Here is a 19,801-nt window from a genome sequence, read left to right as displayed (position 1 = left end):
CACGTCCTTTCAGGGTCTAGTCACAGGCCCGACTCCACTGCACGGGCCAGGGTCCCCTCTGCCGAGGAAGCAGCAAGGGCCGAAAAAGGCCTTTGCCTCCCCCTTGGACCACCCCATCTCTATCTACAACCTGAACGGTCCAGAAAAGTGATCTGCAAACTGCTCAGTAGCCTACGCGTGATTCCCAGACTCTCCCCGCACCAGCTGTGTTGGGGTGACACCCACTCTCCCGGAGCCCCTTGGGACACGCCAGCCTCCAGGGAGAGGCGGCCTCCGGCCCTTTCCCAAGAGAGGGAAGGTGGGTGCCCTGGTCCCCTGCTGTTGGCTGTCCCCATGCCCACCTCCCTCATGCCTGGAGTGGCAGCTGTAGCCAGAGTCTGCTCGCGGCTGTCACCTTCCCTGGGTGGAACAGGAAACCTCCAGACCCAGACAGGAAATGAGGCTTTCATTCTTTCCCTGTCAACCCGGGGCAACATAAATAGCTCAGCTGGGGCTCAGACATCAGAAAGTGAAACTGGCTGGCCTGACGGTGTGGGCGAGCAGAGATGCCGTGCAGGCCAGTGGGGGGTCCCCCTGTACCTGCACGCTGTCCAGCTGCTGGGGCAGGATGCGGAGAAAGTCATCCGGGAGGTTGCCCAGCAGTGGCGGGTTCCAGTTCCGATAGTGCCTCTGGCTGGAGAGGGGCGCGGAGCCCAGCACATCGATGCTGGAGGGCGAGGGGTGACAATGAGGAAAAGTCAGGCCCTGACATGGGTGTCCTGGCCCATCACACCAGGACCCTGTGCAAAATGGCACACCTGCTCCCCACGGCCTCTGTGGCTTCCTTCACAAAGGCCCAGCACTCTTGCTCCTCTTCTCAACCAGGCCTTGGCTGACCCCTGACCTCCAGCCCAGGCCTGGGTCCCTGCTGCTCCAAAGGTTCACTGCTCTCCAACCACAGTGCCTTCACGGTCTCAACCTGTAGAGCTCTCTGTTCCCGGTGCTTGGGCTGGCCCTTGCGGGTTTAGACGGAGGTGTTTGTGAACATCCTCCAAAGACAGCGGGGATCCTGGCCTTTTATGCTTCTACCACTAGCACTTGGCACAGTGCGAGCTGATGGCTGCTGAGCAACAGGTGTGCTCCAAATGAACAGACAGATAAGCCACCAAGAGCCCAGCCACCTGAATGTTGGTATGCAGGGCTGGGGGGACACGGGGACCCCAGGATCGCTAGGGAGTAGAGCACACCCCGGCCAGTTCTGGCACTGCCACAAGCCAGCAGTGCGGTGGACGGCGAGACCTGCTCCCCTCTGGGACTCACTTTCCTCCTCTAGAAACAGCTGCCTCCCTGCCAGAGCAGGCGGGAGCCCCTCACCAGACTGTTTGGAACAACGTTCTGAATAGGCACATTGAGACACCGGAGCAGAAGGGTTCTTGTTCTGGGGAACGCTCGGGGGCGCTCTTCATGAGCAAGGGCCAGGCAGAGGCCAGCTGCCAGGTGGCAAGGAGAGGAAGAAAGGCAGCAGCCTGTGCCCTCCTGGATCCCTAGGCTCCCCGCCCCGCCGCCCTGGGCCCCAAGGGTGGCCTGGGGCCCCGCCAGGCGCTCCCCACAGCTCCTCAGCAGCCAGCAGCGTGGCAACCGCAGGACACGTGTTCTGCTGGATCAGGGAAGTGACACACACAGAAGGCAGCTCGGGCTGGGGGCGGAGGGGGCCACTCTGGCTCTGGGGCCTGGCTTTGATTTGGTCTCCAGCTCCAGGAATCCCTCAGCCCCCTCCCTGGAGGGGAGCTTTTCCGGCTGGGCTGCCGCTGCCTGTGGAAATCACTTCCTTTCCTTTTCTATTTTGGGCGGGTGGCCGGGCGGGGGACTGAGGGAGGGGCGGGGGCGGCAGCAGACAGGATAACAAGCTGCTAAGTGCGGGGTGGGAGCAGCACAGGCAGACTGGAGCCAAGGGGGAACCCCAGCACGCCTCGTCCACCCCCTCCCTGCACAGATGCGGGGATGGTCTACAGAAGAGTCTGCCTCACAACCCTGGACCGGTTCCTAGGCAGCTTCCTCTCTGCATCACTCTGCCGCCTTCTGTCACTGTTGGAAGCTTCAATTTTCCCAATTTTCCCCTGAGAGGCAGGGGAGAGGATGTCCCATCGCTCAGGGACTCGAAGGCCACCTTTGATCATTCCCAGCACAGAGGCTTACCACCTTTCCTTGGGTGTCGCCGTCTTTAGCTGGGACATAGGTGCCCATCCCAACTCAGCCACACCTAGAGTCACCCAGGAAAGCTGCCGAGGGGGAGCCCTGGGGTCACATTTGGGCTCCTCTAGACATTTTACCGAGAACCCAAGATTGGAGGGGGATGAGGAGCGGTAGCCCTGTCCTCAGCTAAGTTTCCTTGCTGCTGGGCCTGTGGTCCTGGAGGAAGGGCAGACCCAGCCCCCACCGGGCGCCTTGCCCTGGCACTGAAGGAGATGAGATCAGCCTTAGCTGTGAGAGACAGGGGGGCCCAGAGCCCAGACAGCCCAGGCAGCCCAGGCAACTCCACTGTGGTTAGAAAGGAATGTCAGAAATGAGCCGAGAGGCAAATAAAAAACTTCCAAGGCTGCCATTTCAAGGGGAAAACAGCAGGTGGCCTGTGCGGAGGGGTGCCTCCGGGTTTCAGAGCCCGGCTTTTATTCGCAAGATAGAGGAAAGGACAGGCTGGGGGAGGGGAAGGAGAGAGAAGGCTGGGGGGCTCCCCTGGCCCTGAGCCTGCCCTTGGACCCCAAAATTAGAACGGCACTCATGCATAGTCAGACCTCCGGATTTCCCCATGGAACAGCAGACCCCAGAAGGATTCAGAGTCAAACCTTCTCCGCGTGGTTTTTGATGAGGCCTCAACACTGAGGCCCAGATGGGTCAGCACCCACCCCCACCCCCGCCACCCCAACCCCAGGGCACCCACACCACTCAGGCAGAGCTGGGCCGGGGTCCTGGTATTCTGGGCACACCCCTGGCCTCCCTCCCCGCCTCCCCCAGCCTCCCTGCCCCAGCAGGACAAGCTCCCAAGCCCGGCCCCACCCACAGTCTCACAGTGACTCAGTGACTGTAGGTGACAGACACGTGCAGGGCCATTCCTCCCCCAACCACCAGCAGCCAGAGGGAGAGTCTAACACACTCACTTGAGCATGGCAACCTCAGCTTCAACCCTCTGGCTACAGGACAAGGTACAGCTCCTCAGAGGACCCACCAGCACCCCAGGACCTGCTGCCTCTCAAGCCTCAACCAGCCGTCCCATACTCCCTAACGTTCCCCAAACAGTTACCTCCTTCCTGCCTCCAGGCCTCTGCACATGTTGTTTTTGTTTGTTTGTTTGTTTGTTTGTTTGTGTTTTGCCTGGAATGCCCTCCTCTCCTCTGCTTAGCCAGGTCACGGCTTGGACATCAGCTCCTCTAGGCAACCTTTGCTGCACCCCTGCCCCCAGGTCTATTCCTCTCCCTTACTCTGTTCTGCTCATGGGGGCGGCAGAGGGGAGGGAGTTGAGACAGCGCTGTATTCTTCACTGCATCACACACCTGGTTCAGCACCTACATTCTGCAGGTGATTCAATAAATGCTGGAAATGGCCCTGGCTGGTGTGGCTCAGTGGACTGGGCACCAGCCTGAGAACTAAAGGGTTGCCAGTTAGATTCCCAGTCAGAGCACATGCCTGGGTTGTGGGCCAGGTCCCCAGAAGGGAGCATAACCACGCATTGATGTTTCTCTTTCTCCCTCCCTTCCCCTCTCTCTAAAGAGAAATAAATAATATTTTTTAAAATAATTAAATTTACTTTTTTTAAAAAAGATTATATTTATTTATTTTTAGAGAGGGAAGGAAGGGAGAAAGAGAGAGAGAATGAAACATCAATGTGCAGTTGCTGGGGGCCATCGCCTGCAACCCAGGCATGTGCCCTGACTGGGAATTGAACCTGCGATGCTTTGGTTCACAGCCTGCACTCAATCCACTGAGCTACGCCAGCCAGGGCTAATAAATAATCTTTAAAAACATAAAAATGAATGTCCTGCATGGAGAGACTGGAAATGGCCTAGGCCTGGGTCTGGGCCCAGCAGGGCCATCCTGGCACAAAGGGACACAGGCTCAGAGGCTGGCCCTGCCTTTTCTGAACACTGGCCTCTGAAGGAAGGCCCACCACTGGTCTCGGTGTCCGTGCCGAGGCGGGATTACCATGCCCATTTCACAGACGAGGCACACAGAGCTCTTACCCATTATGTAGTGAGCCAAAGGCCACACAGCAAAGGCACCTGAAGCATCAGAAGCCAGGCAGCTGAAGGAAGTGGGCAGAGAGAGCACTCTGCTTCTGGCTGATGCCACAGCTCAAGTTCTGGTCCCTGCATCCACGCCCAGCCCAGTCAAGCCTCGCTTTCCGGGTCAGAGACTTGCCCAAAGTCACAGGGTCAGAACGAGAACTCCCAAGTCTTGGTCTAGTGCTCAGGTCCACTTGCCCCCAACAGGGGCTCCCATCACTGGGCAGCCCTGCCCCTGCCCCGCCCACCGCAGCTGAACACCCAGCCAGCGTAAGGGCGGGAGGACACAGCCAGGATACCCACACCAGGTTTACGCTGGGACCCCGTCTCTCACGGCCTCAGTTTTCCCTTCTGAAAAATGGGCAGAACCACTCTGCCTGACAGAAGCTGAACCATTTGCAAAAATATGTTGGGATACAATTTTTTTTAAGTAAAAGAGAAACCATGTATCCCCATTCCAAGCTGAAAGTCATGCCGAGGGCTCACCCAGCCCCTCCTGCATGCCTTGCCTCCCACCTCAGTGCCGCCCCCTCGGACCTCTGTGATGCAAAGAGCCCAGTTTGCTCCCCTCCGTCTATGCCTCAAAACACTGCTCCCCCGCCGACCCCACCCCCACCCCATCCTCTTCTAGGCCTCTGTCCGCTCCCTGAGCATCAACCACAGAGCCTTTCTTCATTTGGGAGGCGACAGGACACAGCAATACAGAGCAGTGGTTTGGGAGTTAAAATGACCTGGGTTCAAATCCCAGCTCTGTATAGCCTTGGGGCAGTTATGAAACCTCTCTTAGGCTCAGTCCCCTCATCTGTAAAATAGGGGTGACAACAGTGCCTGCCTCAGAAGTTGCTAGAAAATTTGACTGGTTTCCAGTGCTTCGTAAATGGCAGCTGTTTGTCTATACCTGTATGATGACAGAGTCCTCCACTATCTCTGAGGCTCCCAAGATCCAGTAGAACGAGTCCCCTGCCCCATCCCTTCCCCCACCCCTCACCTCTCACCCCTCCAGGCCTGAGGCATCCTAAGAAACAGCAGCTTTAGGACAAAGAGACACCTGGGCTCCAGCAAGCCTTACCACAAGAGGCCCGAGGCCCGGGAAAACAAGCACTTCAGAGACCCAGGGGACCCAGCTGGCAACGCGTTTAGTGTTAAATCTCCAAATTACAGAGTCCCTGACCTGGAAGAAGTCTCCAAGGACCTAGCAGTCTATTCCCCTGCCTTCAGTTATTAAACAATCCCAGGAAAAGAGACTTACTTGATCCCACTACTTTACAAATTCCCCCACACATTCTTAGACTGGGCAGGGCAAACACATATCCGTCCCATCAATTCCTGATGACTGCCTGGGAGTGCTGTGCTGAGGAAGATCCTGAGGTTCTGTCCCCACGGAGCAGGACAGAGCACCGTGATCAATCAGTAACGTTTGCCGTGGGCTCGGGAGAGGAGAAGTCAGTTCCCAGTCCACGTGTTTGTCATTCCTGTTCTGCACCTCCCTTGACTGCTGGCTCCCAGGAGCAGAGGCTGAGCTCGACTCCTGTCTCGTGTGGTGCTCAGCACAGATATCGCCTGGCCTAGAGTAGGGGTTTAGTGAACGTTTGCTCTTGAACGTTCTCCTTGGTATCTGACTGAAATGTTCTCGCTACAGTAGAAGCCTGGTCTTCCTGAGGGGTCTAACCAAGATTCCCTCTGGGTTGGTGCTCAGCCCCAACCTCTGACCCCTTCCCCACTGCCGGGCGCTCTGCGGGGAGCTGGATTCTCACCGGGGAGGTGGAGTGGGGGGAGCCAGCGGGTAAGGCCTGTCGAACATGTGCATGTGGTAGGCTGGCGGGGAGTACACAGGCGGGGGCTCTTCATCGGAGCTATCAGGTTCCAAAGTCCTTTCCAAGATCTATAGCAGGGAGGACAAAGAAAGAAACATTAACAACTCTTCCTCTTCCTTGAATTTGAATAACATTTCTGCAAAATCCAGCGTGGGTGAAGATGTGTGCAGTCAGGGAACTCTGTTGCCGTTGCTGGTATAAATTGTTACAACCAGCACGTTGCAAAAACAGTCTGGCCTTATATACTGAAGCTAAACGCATGGCTACCCCTGACCCTACAACTCCAACACACTCAACAGACAGGAAAGCGTGTGTCCCCGACACAAGGTTCAGAGCTGCGTTATTCACCCCAGTAAGGTTCAGAAGCAAGCCAAACACATCACCGTCACCGTGAGAGAAGTCAGAGCGGTGTGAACGCGTGAGGGTGGGGAGGCCAGGGAGGGGCACGAGGGCTTCCGATAAATGGGCTTCCGATTCCCATTTATGTTTCTTATCTGGGTGCTTGAGAACATCGCTGAGCTGCTCACTTACGGTTCGTGGGCTCTTCCATACACGTGTTACTGTTGATAACTAACCTCAACATCATTCACAGCCTCTCTCCAAGTACTTCTACATGGATTATCTCGCCTTAATCTCAAACAACTTAGCAAGGTCGGATATGGATTGCTACCCCATTTTACGGATGAGAAAACTGAGGCCCAGGCTAAGTGACATGGCAAAGGCCACACAGTGTTTTTAGAACTGAATCCCAATGGTCTTGGACATGGTCTCCATAGCAAGGGTCCCTCCTTCAGCCACGATGCCTGCGTTTCTGGTGTGGATTCTCAGGGTGGACGGGGCAAGGGGGTGCCTGGAGTCCCTCTCCCTCCCAGACTCCTTATGTCATCCAGGGGCCAGAAAGAGGGACAGGGCAAGGCCAAGGGCTGGACAAAGGCTGGGGTTCCTGCTACATGGACTAACCTGGACCATTACTGGAACGTCCTCCCTGGAGTCTGGGGCGGAAGGCAGCACAGCCAGGAGATCCCAGGTCACGCAACCCAAACGGCCTGTACCTTAGCCTCCTGCTGCTCTCTCCTTTCCTCCCAGCTCTGTTCTCATCTCCTTGGAGACCGAAGAACATGGGAAGGGCTCCGAGGCCATCAGTCAGCCCCAGAGTCCCCAGGCTGCACATTTTAACCTCAGGTAAATTTGCAGAAGTCACTGCTAAACCGACTCTGCTCTGCCTCGGTAAGCCTGGGCCGGGCTGGGCTGCACCGGCCCATCCCTGCCCTGAGCCCAGCAGCACCCAGGCACCGGGAGTCTCATGGGGTCACCGGGCAGGTAGATGGGCAGGTGGTGAGTGAGCACTGAGTGCACACACACACGCACAGCCAGGCGCTGCGTGCACATAGCCAACCTGACCCAAGGAGGCCCCCGCCCTGGAATGCACTGACGTTCTTTCCTCTGAGGCGGAAAGTATTTAAACAGATGCTTTTGCAGAAAAAGAAGAATGTTACCGCTTTGCAGGCCACTGCTCTGCTGGTCTCAAATTTCCACAAGAAGTAAAACAGAGAAAGAGAGAGAGAGACCGCCGAGCTCCATTCCTGTCGCGGGCAAACGTCTGGCGCCTGGCACAGGACAGCAGCTCGGCAACGACCTGGCACGCCCAGAGCCCATGCTGCTGCTGCCCCCGGCCCACATTCCTCGTGCCCAGACCCCGCTGGAGGACAGGGCACCCACCGGGCAGGGGCCTAGAGGCCAACTTGTGGAGGCTGAGCCTCTCCTCCCTCAGGCTCTGGCCTGGTCTGTCCCCATAGAGACTGGTCTGCGTGAGATGGGTGAGGCAGGGAGAAATCAGTGGGGATTATTCCCGGAAAGAAGCTGCCTGGGGTTTCCCAAGGCTGTCCTGGCAGCTGGCCCCCCAGAACTGAGGGAGATCAGGCCTCCACAACTGCACCAGGATGATCCCCTCGTTGCCTGGCTGCTCCTGCGCCTCAGGGTGGCCTCCTGGGGCTGCGAGAACCACACGTTCGTCAGAGAAGCTCTGGGAGCAGAATGAGGGACCGCCAAAGGGGCGGGCACTGGGCCAGGCACACTCCAGAAAAGCGGACCTCAGTCTCCGGGGAGAGTCACCCCAGCCACGTTTCGAGCCTCCCCAGCCTCTCTCCCTGCAACCCCGCCAGCCACAACGAGGCTGTTCTTCTGGCTCTAAAAGGTGTTGAAGTTTTCGGCTCTACGGCCTCCTGGCTTAATTCAGTGTGGGTGATGGATGCCTACCAGGTGCTCCGAGGGTCAGGGTCTGGCCATTTATCTGACAGAAGATGTTTCTCTGTGGCAAGGGTACCCCTTGGGCCAGCCCACCATCCATCACCCCCCAGAGAGGGGGCTTTTTCCAGTCAGCAGTTATTGTCATTCCAGCTGCTGCTCATAAATTTTCCGAAGCACTTTCCGCTGGCTCAGGAACTGCCCGCCGATGGACCTAGGCAGGGCTCCAAACTCGGGGGATTGGGGAAACAGTCCAGGAGGGGTGCTGAGAGGGGACTCAATCTGGAGAGCAAGATTCTTAGGAAAACAGAAGCACACATAGTGCAGGCCTGTCCAGGGGATGCTGAAGCCTCGCGGAGACTCGCTGGGCCGCGGGTGTGGTGGACTCGGGAGGAAATAGCATCTTCCCTGCCAGACTGCCAGAACAAATGAAACTGCAGAACGGTCAGAGCACGCAGAGAACCTTCCTTCCAGCTCACACTTAAAGGGTGTATCTGCAGACACACGCTCCCACACGCATTCACCCCTCTTTTTCACAAAGAAAATCTTGGTTTTTCCAACACTCCTTCCACTTGCTAACCCAGGCAGGTCAAAGGAATGGTCTCCAGGGGAAAGAGACTGAAGAAAACTGTGCAAAGACAGTAGCAACATTTCTCCCTCTCCCAATCTTCCCTGAGTGCCTGCTATGTGCCAGGACCGTCCCAGGTGCCGCAGATGACGTGGGGATGAGCCGGATGTCATCGCCCACAGAGCTCCTCTCCTGCCGGAGAGAGAAATCCCAGGCGGCACTTATGAAGGGTGAAGAGCAGGTGGGCCCCGCCCTGCAGCGTGACTCTGATGGATGGGCAGTGACTACCCACTGCCCTCAGCACAGCCTGCGCCTGTGCTGAGTAGGACCCCGAGGCCATATCTGGGTCTAGGTTTTCTCATTGTAAACGAGGGTGATAATAATGCCACCTCACAAAGTTGGGAAAGACTAGGAGAGACGATGCATCTAAAGCAGGAGGGTGGTGCCTGGCGTAGGCTGGGACTCAATGAAGAACAGGGTTAAATCCCACCCCTGCGTCCTCCCGTCCATGGCTGCATGTCCCACATGCCCCTGCAGACAGTGACCTTCTCACTGAAAGACCATGTGCCCGTCTGCATCCAGCGCTGCAGGTCCTATAGAGACTGGGGGGCCAAACGTATACTGAGCTCTTGGATGGGGCCAGGGAGGATTGGCCGCACCCCGCAGGGGGGCCCTGATGCTGTGGGCTGGTTGCATCTCCCCCATCCCCCTCCCTGGGGCAAGGAGAGAAGGGCTTGGGCATCACTCACTACCACCTCCATCACGCCTCAGTCAGAGGAAGTCTGATGTCACTCCCCTTCCGTGGCTCCCTATGCTCTCGGGACACAGCCCCACTCTCCTTGTCAACCTCCTGGTCTCTGCTCATTCTGGGATCCTGACAGATGGTCCTGCTCTCAGTTGCCCGGCAACTCATGCTCCATTTTGCCTCTGAGCTTTTGCACAAGCTGTTCCCTCCATCTGAACACCTTTGCCCTCACTCTTCTTTTGGGGCTCAGCTCAGCCATCCCCACCTCTGGGAAGCCACGCCCTCCTCTCCTGCTTCCGTTTCTCCGGACAGAGCACTTACCACTGGGGGCGGGCATTGCCTGACTCTGGTCCCTATTCTCTGCTGCACCTCGAACTCTGTGAGCAGAAACTTTCTCTGACTTGACCAACGTGGATACCCAGAGGTTCAAGAGTACCATTTCTTGAAAAATACAGACCAGAGGGCTCCAGGCTGGACCGATATTCACTGGGCTGGATGGGTCCAGGTGTCTGCATTTTTACCCAGCTCCTCGATTCTGAGCACCCCTGACCCAAGGTCTAGTCCCATGCCTGTCATACCACTGAGTAGGTGCTCAGTGCTTGTTGAATGACTGCGTGATTTCTGCCCTTAAAACAAGGACACTGACTAACTCGGGTGCCATTTCCCTATGAGAAATGAGGCTGCTTGCTAGTGAGAACACGGGCAGGAGTATAACCCAAATCCTCTCAGGTTTGAACAGTGCTGGAGCTCCCCTGTGTTACCAGGGCCCAGTCCCTACCTCCGGGGGGATGCTGTCCTCCGAGTCGGAGCTGTCTTCGTAGACGCTGCCACCACCCCCCTCCAGGTTCATCTGCAGCAGCTGGTCGATGGTGGCGTCCACAGCCCCACTGTTGGCACGCAGCACGCACTCAATGATATCATAATCCATGTTGGGGAACATGGTCTTGAAGTCGTCCATGGCCTGGTTGAACTCGAGGCGGCGCACCTGCCGCGGGGGCCGACTGTTGTTGAGCTCCTGCGAGGAGGCCATAGCACTGCCCCCGGCCCCGCGAGCCCCTGCGGAGCCGCCCCCACCGCCGCCACCTCCGCCACCTCCACCACTGCTGCTCCGGCGGAACAGGCTGGTCATTTTGCCGAGCCGATGAGCGAAGGTGCTGCCCTCCGGGGCCAAGTCCCTTCCTCCTGGGCCCTGCGCCGTGGCGCAAGTGCTTGGTGGGGAAACTACTCCCGCACCTTCCCTGGCCCCTGAGCAGCCAGGTGGGGACCAAACCGGCAGGGTCCCTGCGTCAGGAAACTAGGGCACGGGGCCACCGGCGGCCCTCAGGCAGCGACATCCGGACCTGGACGGTGGCGGGGACTGGTTGGCTGGTCATCCACACCCCTGGGGCATCCTGGGGCAGGCTCCAAAGATGGTCGCACCTGAAACGGAGGGGAACAGAGTCAAGAGCAGAATGCAACAAACTGCAGCTCAGGGTGATGGCCAAGGGGATTAGGGAGACCCCTGCCACACCCAGGGGAGACTGCTTCCTTCTGCTTTCTCCAGCTGCAATAATGACAGCCCCAGTTGTTCAGTAACACAGGAGGGCTATGCCAGATGGCAAGGAAGGGCTCACTCTGTGCCTGGCCCCATGCTCTGTGTCGGCTAAGTCAAGCCACCACACTGAGGCAGGTGTTAGTGTCCCCATTTCTGAGATGGGAAGACTGAGGCATGGACACTAAGAAAGTGGAGTGTGGCCTCTCAGCCTCTGGTCTCAACCATTATACACACCGCCAGAGACCCCTGAGGATCTGACTGGGGTAAGGGGGGCTCTGTACAGGCGATGTGAGGCCTCCCCACTCTCCACCCCCATCCAGCCCTGCTTTCCTTGTCTTCCCACATCAGGGCCCCACTGTCCTGGTGGCACATCACAGCATCCAACCTGTGCAGACAGAGCTCCTCCACACATGCGACAGAGAACCATCCAGCCCACTCAGATCCGGGCACGTAAGTCACCGTGCAGGTCCCCGTTCTGCCGGTGTGGTCCGTTGAGAGTTGAATGTGCCTGAAACCATCACGCTCTGACTTCCTCGCACTTATCCCATGTTTTTACAGTAATTTTGCTAATTAGAGAAAAGTGGCAGCTTTATTTTAAGGGACTGTTCTATCCAAGGATATTCTTAAGTTTGATGAAACAGGTGTAAACCTGTTCTCCCTTTTTTAGGACTCGGGTCATACTCTGAACAGCTGATACAGAAATGTCCGTGTGAGCAAGTCAGTGTGACGCTCTCCCTTATCACCGTCTCAAGAGTCAGTGATGCAAGGAAGACGAGACCAGAGGGCTGAGGAAGGTTCTGTGTCGCTCCGCTCCCTCACCCCGGGGTCAGCACGCCCATCACTACCACTGATGTTCTTTGTCCCAATAGGTCAGCCCCCTCACAGGTAAGATAGGACTTCATGCCTCCCAGAGCCACCATGCTGAGATTCTAACCTCCGCCTCCTTGGAAGGACCTGGGGATTGTCCAGGGCTCATGCTCCGAGGCCTGCTGGGTGGGTGTCTGCCTAGTCCCAGGGAGGTGGGCTGGATTCAAGAATGGAAAACTAGAAGCACAGAGGCCCTACACAGCTCCCGCTCCCTGGTCTATATATAGTTCTGTGACACTAGAACTATAATCCCCTCCCACTTCTAGAGAAAACCAGTTAACATTCTGTTTTTTTTTTTTTAAGATGATACCTTGTCTATGCATATACTACCACATGTATAAATTTACTTTACTGAAATGTGATCAAAGCATAAATTCTACTTTGCAACTTGTATTTTCCACTTAATAATTTAGTACAGTCACCTGCCCATGTCAGAGCACGTCGATCTACTTCATCACTTTTAATGCCTGAGTAGTATTCTGTCGCCTGGGCGAGGGATGATTTATGTGTTGTTCAACCTCCTCCTCCCCATCACTTCCCAGATGAGCAAGTCGCAGCCCACAGACACCCAGCCATTTCCCAAGGAGACACAGAGGGAGGACCTCAGATGATGGGTCCCAGAGTTCTGTTACGAGAATGAACACAGGAAGGTTGCCGAGGATGACCTGGCCTCCCACCGCTGGCTTCAGACACCACTCGGCCCCACCCCCACCCCTCGCTCCACCCCAGCACTCGGAACGTTGGAGGATGTGCTCTGACTGCCGAAAGAATGCCCTCCACGATGGGGCTCCACCCTGGTGGCCGCCTCCATCCTGGGCTCTGACGCCTTCTCTGGGGCCTCTAACAAGGATGACAGGGCTGGGAGGCCCCAGAAACCAGTGCCCTGGGCTGCCACCTGCTGTCCTGGCGTCATCGCACACAGAGGTCAGTGCCGAGCGCTAATGCCCTCTGGCACCACCATCTCCCTGAGTGATTCAGTAAGAGACATGGAGAAACACAGCTCTCGTTTTTGCAAGAGGCAAAATTCCTTAGAGCAGGGGTGTCAAATTCATTTTCACCGGGGGCCACATCAGCCTCGTGGTTGCCTTCAAAGGGCTGAAATAATTTTAGGACTGTATAAATGTAACTACAGGACCTCACCCACCTCTGGTGGAGTGAAAAGGAAAGTGGTGGGGCCCCCATTTTCCCCATTAAGAGTCCTCTGGACCCATCCTCCTGGGCCTCGCTGAGTGTCAGGCAGCCCCGGAGAGAGATTCTCGCAGGCACACCATTAGCAGTCAGTGCACAGGTTCAGACCCAAGCTGCAATGCCTGCTGCCACTCCCTGGCTGTGGGACCTTGCACAGGTCTCTTCTCCTCTCTGTGCCCAATGCCCTCACCCATATGTACGGGCCTTCAATGGGAGCTGAACAAGATAATCCTCAGCCTGTGCCTGGAACATGATTAGCTCTGTGATCGCTGTTACCGCTGCCTCAGAAGGCTCTTGAAGAGCCAGGAGCAGTCAGTGCACTGGCCACACTGCCACCCAAAGTAGAAGAGGTGGCGCATTTTAAGGGCCCCTCCCCCACCATCAGGATGTCAACCTCTCGAATTCCCTCCAGAAGGAGCTGCCGGTCCTCAGAGCCCCCAGGGAGCCTGGCTGGCGTGGACAGCTGCAGACATGATAGGTCAAGATGCCTCACCCATTTACCGCAGGTGCACAGCCTTGCAAAGGTATTTGGTGTGTGCCATGACAGGTAAACGGCTGACAACTCCAAGCCAGCCCCATCCCCTGCTCCACAGTACAGATGAAGGGATGAGACGCAAGACTAGGAGGGAGTTGCCCAAGGACACAGAGCCAGTTGTGGCAAAGCCCAGACTTTTCCATCAAAGGGTGGTTCTGTGTGTGAGGAGAAAGTAGCTCAGACACAGTAATGGGGAATGCAAGGGGAAAGGATTTGATGTGCAGAAATGCCATTTCCAAAGGGCTCTGCAAGGCCTCCTGAGACTCATAGCCAAGCTGCCTAAAATTAGCACCAGGTGGGGCTGGAAGGCCCCCCACTTCTCAGAGAGTCATCCCCCTGCCCCTCTCAAGAAACTCAAGTGCAATCTGAGGCCAGGGCTGAGGTGTGGTATCGTGACGGGGACAGAGAAAAGGACTGTACTCAGGGTCAGGGTCATCTCTGTCCAGACTGCCTTTTGCAACCAGCACTGCTCAAATGAAAAGCCATTTAAACACAGGAAAGAATTAAGGCAGGAGATTTAAGCTGATGAGCTGTGCCGGGTGCTTTCACATTTAATCTTTTTTACAACTCCAGAGATAGACCTCTCCATTTTATCGCTGTGGGACCCAGTTCAGAGAACTTAGGTAACTGGGGCAAAGTCACACAGCTGGTGCATGGAGAGGCCAGAGTTAGGAACCTACTACTGAAAGTGCCTAGTCAGGCTTGCGCGGCTGAGAGCCAAGGAGCCTCAGAAAGGCAGCCATGTGTGCCCCAGGCTCAAGAGCTGGGCCCAGCCCGGCTGACATTCTAGCAGAGGAAATGTGACCCAGACAGCACTGAGGAAGGGAGGGGCAATGGGTGTCTCTTGGCTGTGCCCCAAAGCTGGCTCTGTGACCTTGGGGAAACCACTTCACCTCTCTGAACCTCAGGTGCTGGGCACTGGCAGGGAAGCGGATAACCCTGACTGGCCCCCGAAAAAGGAAGTGAACCGAAACCACGGAGCCCATTAGACAGCTTGAAGGCTGACTCAAAGGTTCTCCTGAACTCACAGTTGTCGGTGGCTCGGGGGCTGGAAAGCAGAAATCCCACACCTGTCCTCCCCCAGGCCCCAGAGAGCCAGGCCTTTCACTTCCCAGTAAAGGAATCCAGGCCTGGCAGGTCGTGGCAAATGGCCAAGCTTCACTCCAAGCCTGAGCAGGCAGCCAAGGCCTGAGTCACTCCCTCCTGGCCAGGAGCGGAGGGCGAGCTGCCCCAGTGTTGTTCTCTTGACCTTGTCCAAAGTCATCCCGGCCAGTCTCCTACGGGGCCAGTAGGGCCCACCAAGGGGGATGTGAGAGCCCTGGAGCCAGAGTCGTGGGTTCTACTCTGACCGAGCCTAATAAGATTATGTGACTTGGAGAAGTTATTTCCCTTCTCTGAACCTCAGCTTCTTCGTTTGCAAAAATACAGATAAGACCTACCTGGCAGTGGTGTTGTGATAAAATTATAGGGTGCCTGAGCATAGTAAGCACCCAATGAGATAGGCTGGCGTAACCTCAGCCTCAGGCCTTAGCCCTTTCCCTGGACCACACTCACACCCTGAGCAATGTTATCCGGTCCCGTGGCTTTAAATACCATCTCCACCCTGGGTGCCGGCCCCCAAATGCTCTGGCCTTGAGGTCTCTGGGAACACAGCATTCAACTCTGCACTTAGCCATCCGACATGCTGCCTCCACCTGGGTGTTCAGTAGCAGCTCCAGCAGAGCAGGCCACCCGCCGTTGTGACGTCTTCCACCCCAGCCTGCTCCTCCTGGCCTTCTCCACCTCTGTTCATGGCAACTGCACGTAGTGCAGGCCAAACACTCGGGAGTCATTCCTGAGCGCTCACATTCTCTCACACCCGCCCCACGCCCAAGGGCCAGCGCTTCCCTGCCCCACCCCCACCTCATGCATCTGAAAATGGATGGAACTGCCCCAGGCCATCTGTGTCCCTATACACCCTGGGCTTCCTTCTCTGAAAATCCCCCGAGGGACAGGAACACAGGACAGATAGGATCTAGTGATCCCCCTGACACTGCTTTCATCGCAGCCTGCAAAGGGACTCGCTGTCTCTCCTCACAGACCTGGGCAGGGGCCAGTGCCCCGACGCCAGGCAACCAGGTGGTTTCCCGGGGCGCAGGCCAGGGCTGCTGCTAAGGAAAGGGCCAACAGAGCCTCTTCTCTCTCGGAACCCAACAGCCTGCCCCACCCCCTCCCTTGGCCTGACTAAAAGGGAAAGGAGCCACCCAACCCCCCCAGGGGTCTTAGAACCCAAGAGTCCAGAGTTTCAAAATAATCTATTCCCAAGGTAGGACATGCAAGGCACACGTGCCATTGATTTCCATCCCGCGTCCTTGGCAAACATCACTAATCCATCCAGGTATTAATGTCCTCAGAGCTGTTTTTTAACAAAGGGCTCTGGGCAAGCCACTACCCAGTGGTTAGAACTGGCAGGAGAGACTCATCCTGCTTGCCAGCCCCTTCGTTTCCCGTATGTGAAGAGCAGGCCCCCACTAATTCTGTCTCATCAGAAATCCAGGCTGCAAACGCCAGCAGGGCCAGAATGAGGTCATATGACCCCGGGGATGCTTGCGTAACCATGGTTAAGTTCTGGGGAAACCTCAAGTGGGTGATGGCATCATTAACAGAGAGGCTGCTGGGCCCGGGCAGCTGCACCCTTGCCGGTGTGTCACCTCAGACGTGGTGGGAGTGGGGTGCAGGGAAGTCTGCTGAGCTCCTTGGCTTCTGCGCTGGAGAGGCCCCAAAAGGGGGAGAAATGAAGGGACAGTGAGACAGAGACAGAGAGAGGCTCTCGGGGTCTGTGTGTGCGTGTGCGTGTGCGTGTGTGTGTGTGTGTGAGAGAGAGAGAGCTTCTAGCAGGGAGGAGGAGGGGATGGCCCTGACAGAGGCATCTTGTACGCCTGCCCCTGTACAGGCTTGTTTTCTTCCCAAGCTATTAATGTCGCTGCAGCTTCAAAAGCCGGGTGACCTTTACACGCGGAGCCGCCTCCTCCTGCCCAAGGCTCGGAAACGGCTTAATGGGAACTCTGATGGCCACAGCCGCTGAGGCCACCACAAAGCCATCCTCAGTACCTAGGTGCCTGGAGCACCTGGGCAGCCACACCTGTGCCCACCTCCAGGGTGGGGCTGTGAGTCAGGGAGGGCAGAGGACCCTTGGGCACAGCAGTTGGGGAAAGGAGGCCTGGGTGGACCTGAGAGGAGGAGGAGAGGGAGAGACAGACTCAGCTCTGCCAGGCCCTGCTGTGTGATGCTGGGTTAGCCATTGACCTCTCTGAGCTATCCCCCATCATTTAGTCTAAACTAAGGGGTGGGGGAGAAAAATCTTCCTCCCCTGAAAAAAAAAAACAAAACAACCCTTTAAAATTCTATAGAAGAAAAAAGGAGGAAGGCCCTGGCCAGGTGGCTCAGTTGGTTGGAGCATAACCCCATGCACTAAAAGGTTGCGGGTTCAATCCCAGGTCAGGGCACACATGGGAGACAACCAATCAATGTTTCTCTCTCTCTCTTTATTTTTAAAGATTTTATTTATTTTTTTTTAGAGAGGGGGGAAGGGAAAGAGAAAGAGAGGGAGAGAAACATCAATGTGTGGCTGCCTCTCACATGCCCCTACCAGGGACCTGGCCTGCAACCCAGGGATGTGCCCTGACTGGGAATTGAACTGGTGACCCTTTGGTTCGCAGCCTGTGCTCAGTCTACTGAGCCACACCAGCCAGGGAATCTCTTATATTGATGTTTCTCTCTCTCCCCCACAGCCTCTCTCTCTAAAATCAATAAACATATCCTTGGGTAAGGGTTAAAAAAAAAACAGAAAAAGGAAAAAAGGACATTTTCCCTCCTAATTTTTTTTCTCCCTTGCCCCAACTTCTGTGGCCAGGTCTGTAGCCCACGGAGGTGGTCTAAAGCAAGAGGTGGCAAAGGAAGGTAACAAAATCCTTCAAATATGAAAGGACTGGCCCCACAGCCTCAGTCCTAAGGACACCATCACTCACATCTGCTCCTGAGGCCCAAATATCGGGCTTGGCTGCATACAAGGCACAACCAAGAAGCCTAACCCTGCCTTCCAGTTGAAAAGATCCCAGATGAAGCTCCTCAGGCCTGAGGACCATGTAGTTTGTCTGGCTCATCTTGGCAGCTAATGATAATAACAACAATAACAACAACAACAACAACATAACCTATTTCCTGCTTCTTGATGTGCCAACCGCTATTACAAGTGCATTCTGCATGTTACCTCCTTGCATCCTCCCTCCAGCCCTGTGAGGTACTTATTACCACTGCTATCTCCTCTTTATAGATAGAAAAATGAGGCACAGAAGAGTCGAGTAACTTGTTTAAGGTCACACAGTTAAGTGTCAAACTTGGCACTTGTAACTGTCAGCTACAGTTGAGCCCAGGAAGTCTGACTCCAGCGTCGCCACTCTAAATCTACGGGTTTGACTGTCTCTCCGGGGTCCCTGGAGTGGAGCGTGGAACTGGGCACACGGCAAACACTCAGCAACTGTGAGCTGAAATGAGTCCCTAACTGGGCACAGCTGCCCCTGGAGAGGCTAGGGGAGTCTTCACACAAAGCCTCGGGAAGTAAGAACCCTGGTCATTTCCTTACAAATCTGTTTCCCACCCCACCAAGGATATCGAGTTGCCAGGACTGTTTTCCACATCTGCCTGAGACGGTTGGGACTATTTCCACAACAATCCCTCTCTCCATCCACAAACACCACCAGCTCGGCCAAAACACTCAACCCAGATGCCTGGGAGGAGATCAAACCTCACCGCCTCACCTGGAAGCCCTAGGTCTGAGCAGGCCCTCTGGGCTGGCCCGAATTGTGCGTACCTGCCCTATCCTGGGAGAAGGGGACCACTGGCAGCTCAGGTGCATGGCAGTGAGGCTGGGCTGGATCCGGGCAGGAGCTCATGCTGGCCCAGGTCCAGCCCCTTGGGAAAGAGGAGCCAGCTGCCCCTCCCCGGGCCTCTCCTTTAGGTAGTTAGGGTGCATGCCCCCCACACAGGGGAGGCCTGCATGGTCTGGGGCTGAGCCCTGACCCTGGATAGCCCCAGGAGATGTCTCTGGGCCCCTGGGACAGGTGGTCAGTCAGTCGACGATCTCACATTTAGTATTTATTGTAATTTAGCATCTGAGCATGCCCTGGGAACCCAGACCAAGGAACCGAGATCAGGGATAGGCGCTCAGGGTGAGCAGGGGAGTGTCCTGGGAACAGAAGCCCCAACTCCTTCTCCTTCCCCACCCCACCCCCACTAACTCATACTTCTTTGCTCCTACCCACCAATCCTAATTCCATTTCCATGGAATTCAAATAACGTGTGTAACAGAACACTGTACAAAAGTAAACAAAAATGAGGCATCTCAGAATGTCTCTATGTCCCAGACTCATTGCCAAGGGGAACGATGCAAGGCACAAACCCGAGTATAGTCCCTGCAGGCACACCTCAGAGCTCCTAAGGGTTCGGCTCCAGACCGCCATAATGAAGTGACTATCGTGATTGAGAGAGTGGTGATCTTTTCACTGGTGGAGGGTCTTGCCTTCCATTTGCAAACAATGCAACATCCGTGAAGGGCGATAAAGTGACGCGCAATGAAACAAGCTCTGCCCATGCACTGTTACCAGCATGCGGTGTGTGTGTATCTGTGGGTGCTGGGGGCAGGGGGTGAGCACTCTGGAAACGGCCGTAAGAAACCAGTAATGCAGGCTGCTGGGGAACATTAGGTCATGAGAGACAGATCAGGGAAACTTTTCTCTGTAAACCCTTGCATGTCTTTTAAATTTGTTTCATGTTTATTTATTCATTTTAAAATAAAACTAGCAAATAACCTATAAAAAATATCAAAGTGACAGCCTTGCGAGTATTTTTTTATGCTCTTTTTGCATTATCTGCAATGGACATGAATTACTTTTTAACAATAATTGTAGCAAATGTCTACAAGCACGTGCTATGTGGCATGTGCTTTCCAAGCACTTGGCAGGTTAATCTCACGACGGCCCCACAGGAAGTGAAGTGCTATACCCACTTCACAG

The 19,801-nt window shown here is 55.7% G+C and overlaps 1 protein-coding gene across 5 annotated transcripts in view; it reads right to left on the bottom strand.

Moving 5' to 3' along the window:
- Nucleotides 1–19,801, bottom strand: part of CUEDC1 (CUE domain containing 1) — a 76,459-nt gene that overhangs the window by 9,324 nt on the left and 47,334 nt on the right. For 3 of the 5 annotated variants that reach the window (XM_045837456.1, XM_045837460.1, XM_045837458.1), the window contains exons 2-4: nucleotides 10,406–11,046; nucleotides 6,011–6,138; nucleotides 580–706 (exon numbers count right to left, since the gene is read on the bottom strand). In XM_045837456.1, the coding sequence (XP_045693412.1) occupies nucleotides 580–706; nucleotides 6,011–6,138; nucleotides 10,406–10,756 (606 nt within the window). In that variant the 5' untranslated portion in view covers nucleotides 10,757–11,046. Of the gene's footprint in view, nucleotides 1–579; nucleotides 707–6,010; nucleotides 6,139–10,405; nucleotides 11,047–14,779; nucleotides 14,799–15,445; nucleotides 15,533–19,801 lie in introns of those variants that run through there. The other 2 variants (XM_045837457.1, XM_045837459.1) reach the window with 2 other exon arrangements.

This window comes from Phyllostomus hastatus, unplaced genomic scaffold, assembly GCF_019186645.2.
Source record: "Phyllostomus hastatus isolate PE091 unplaced genomic scaffold, TTU_PhHast_1.1 phas_contig_210, whole genome shotgun sequence".
Lineage (NCBI taxonomy): Eukaryota > Metazoa > Chordata > Mammalia > Chiroptera > Phyllostomidae > Phyllostomus > Phyllostomus hastatus.
This window is presented reverse-complemented; position numbering and strand designations above follow the sequence as displayed.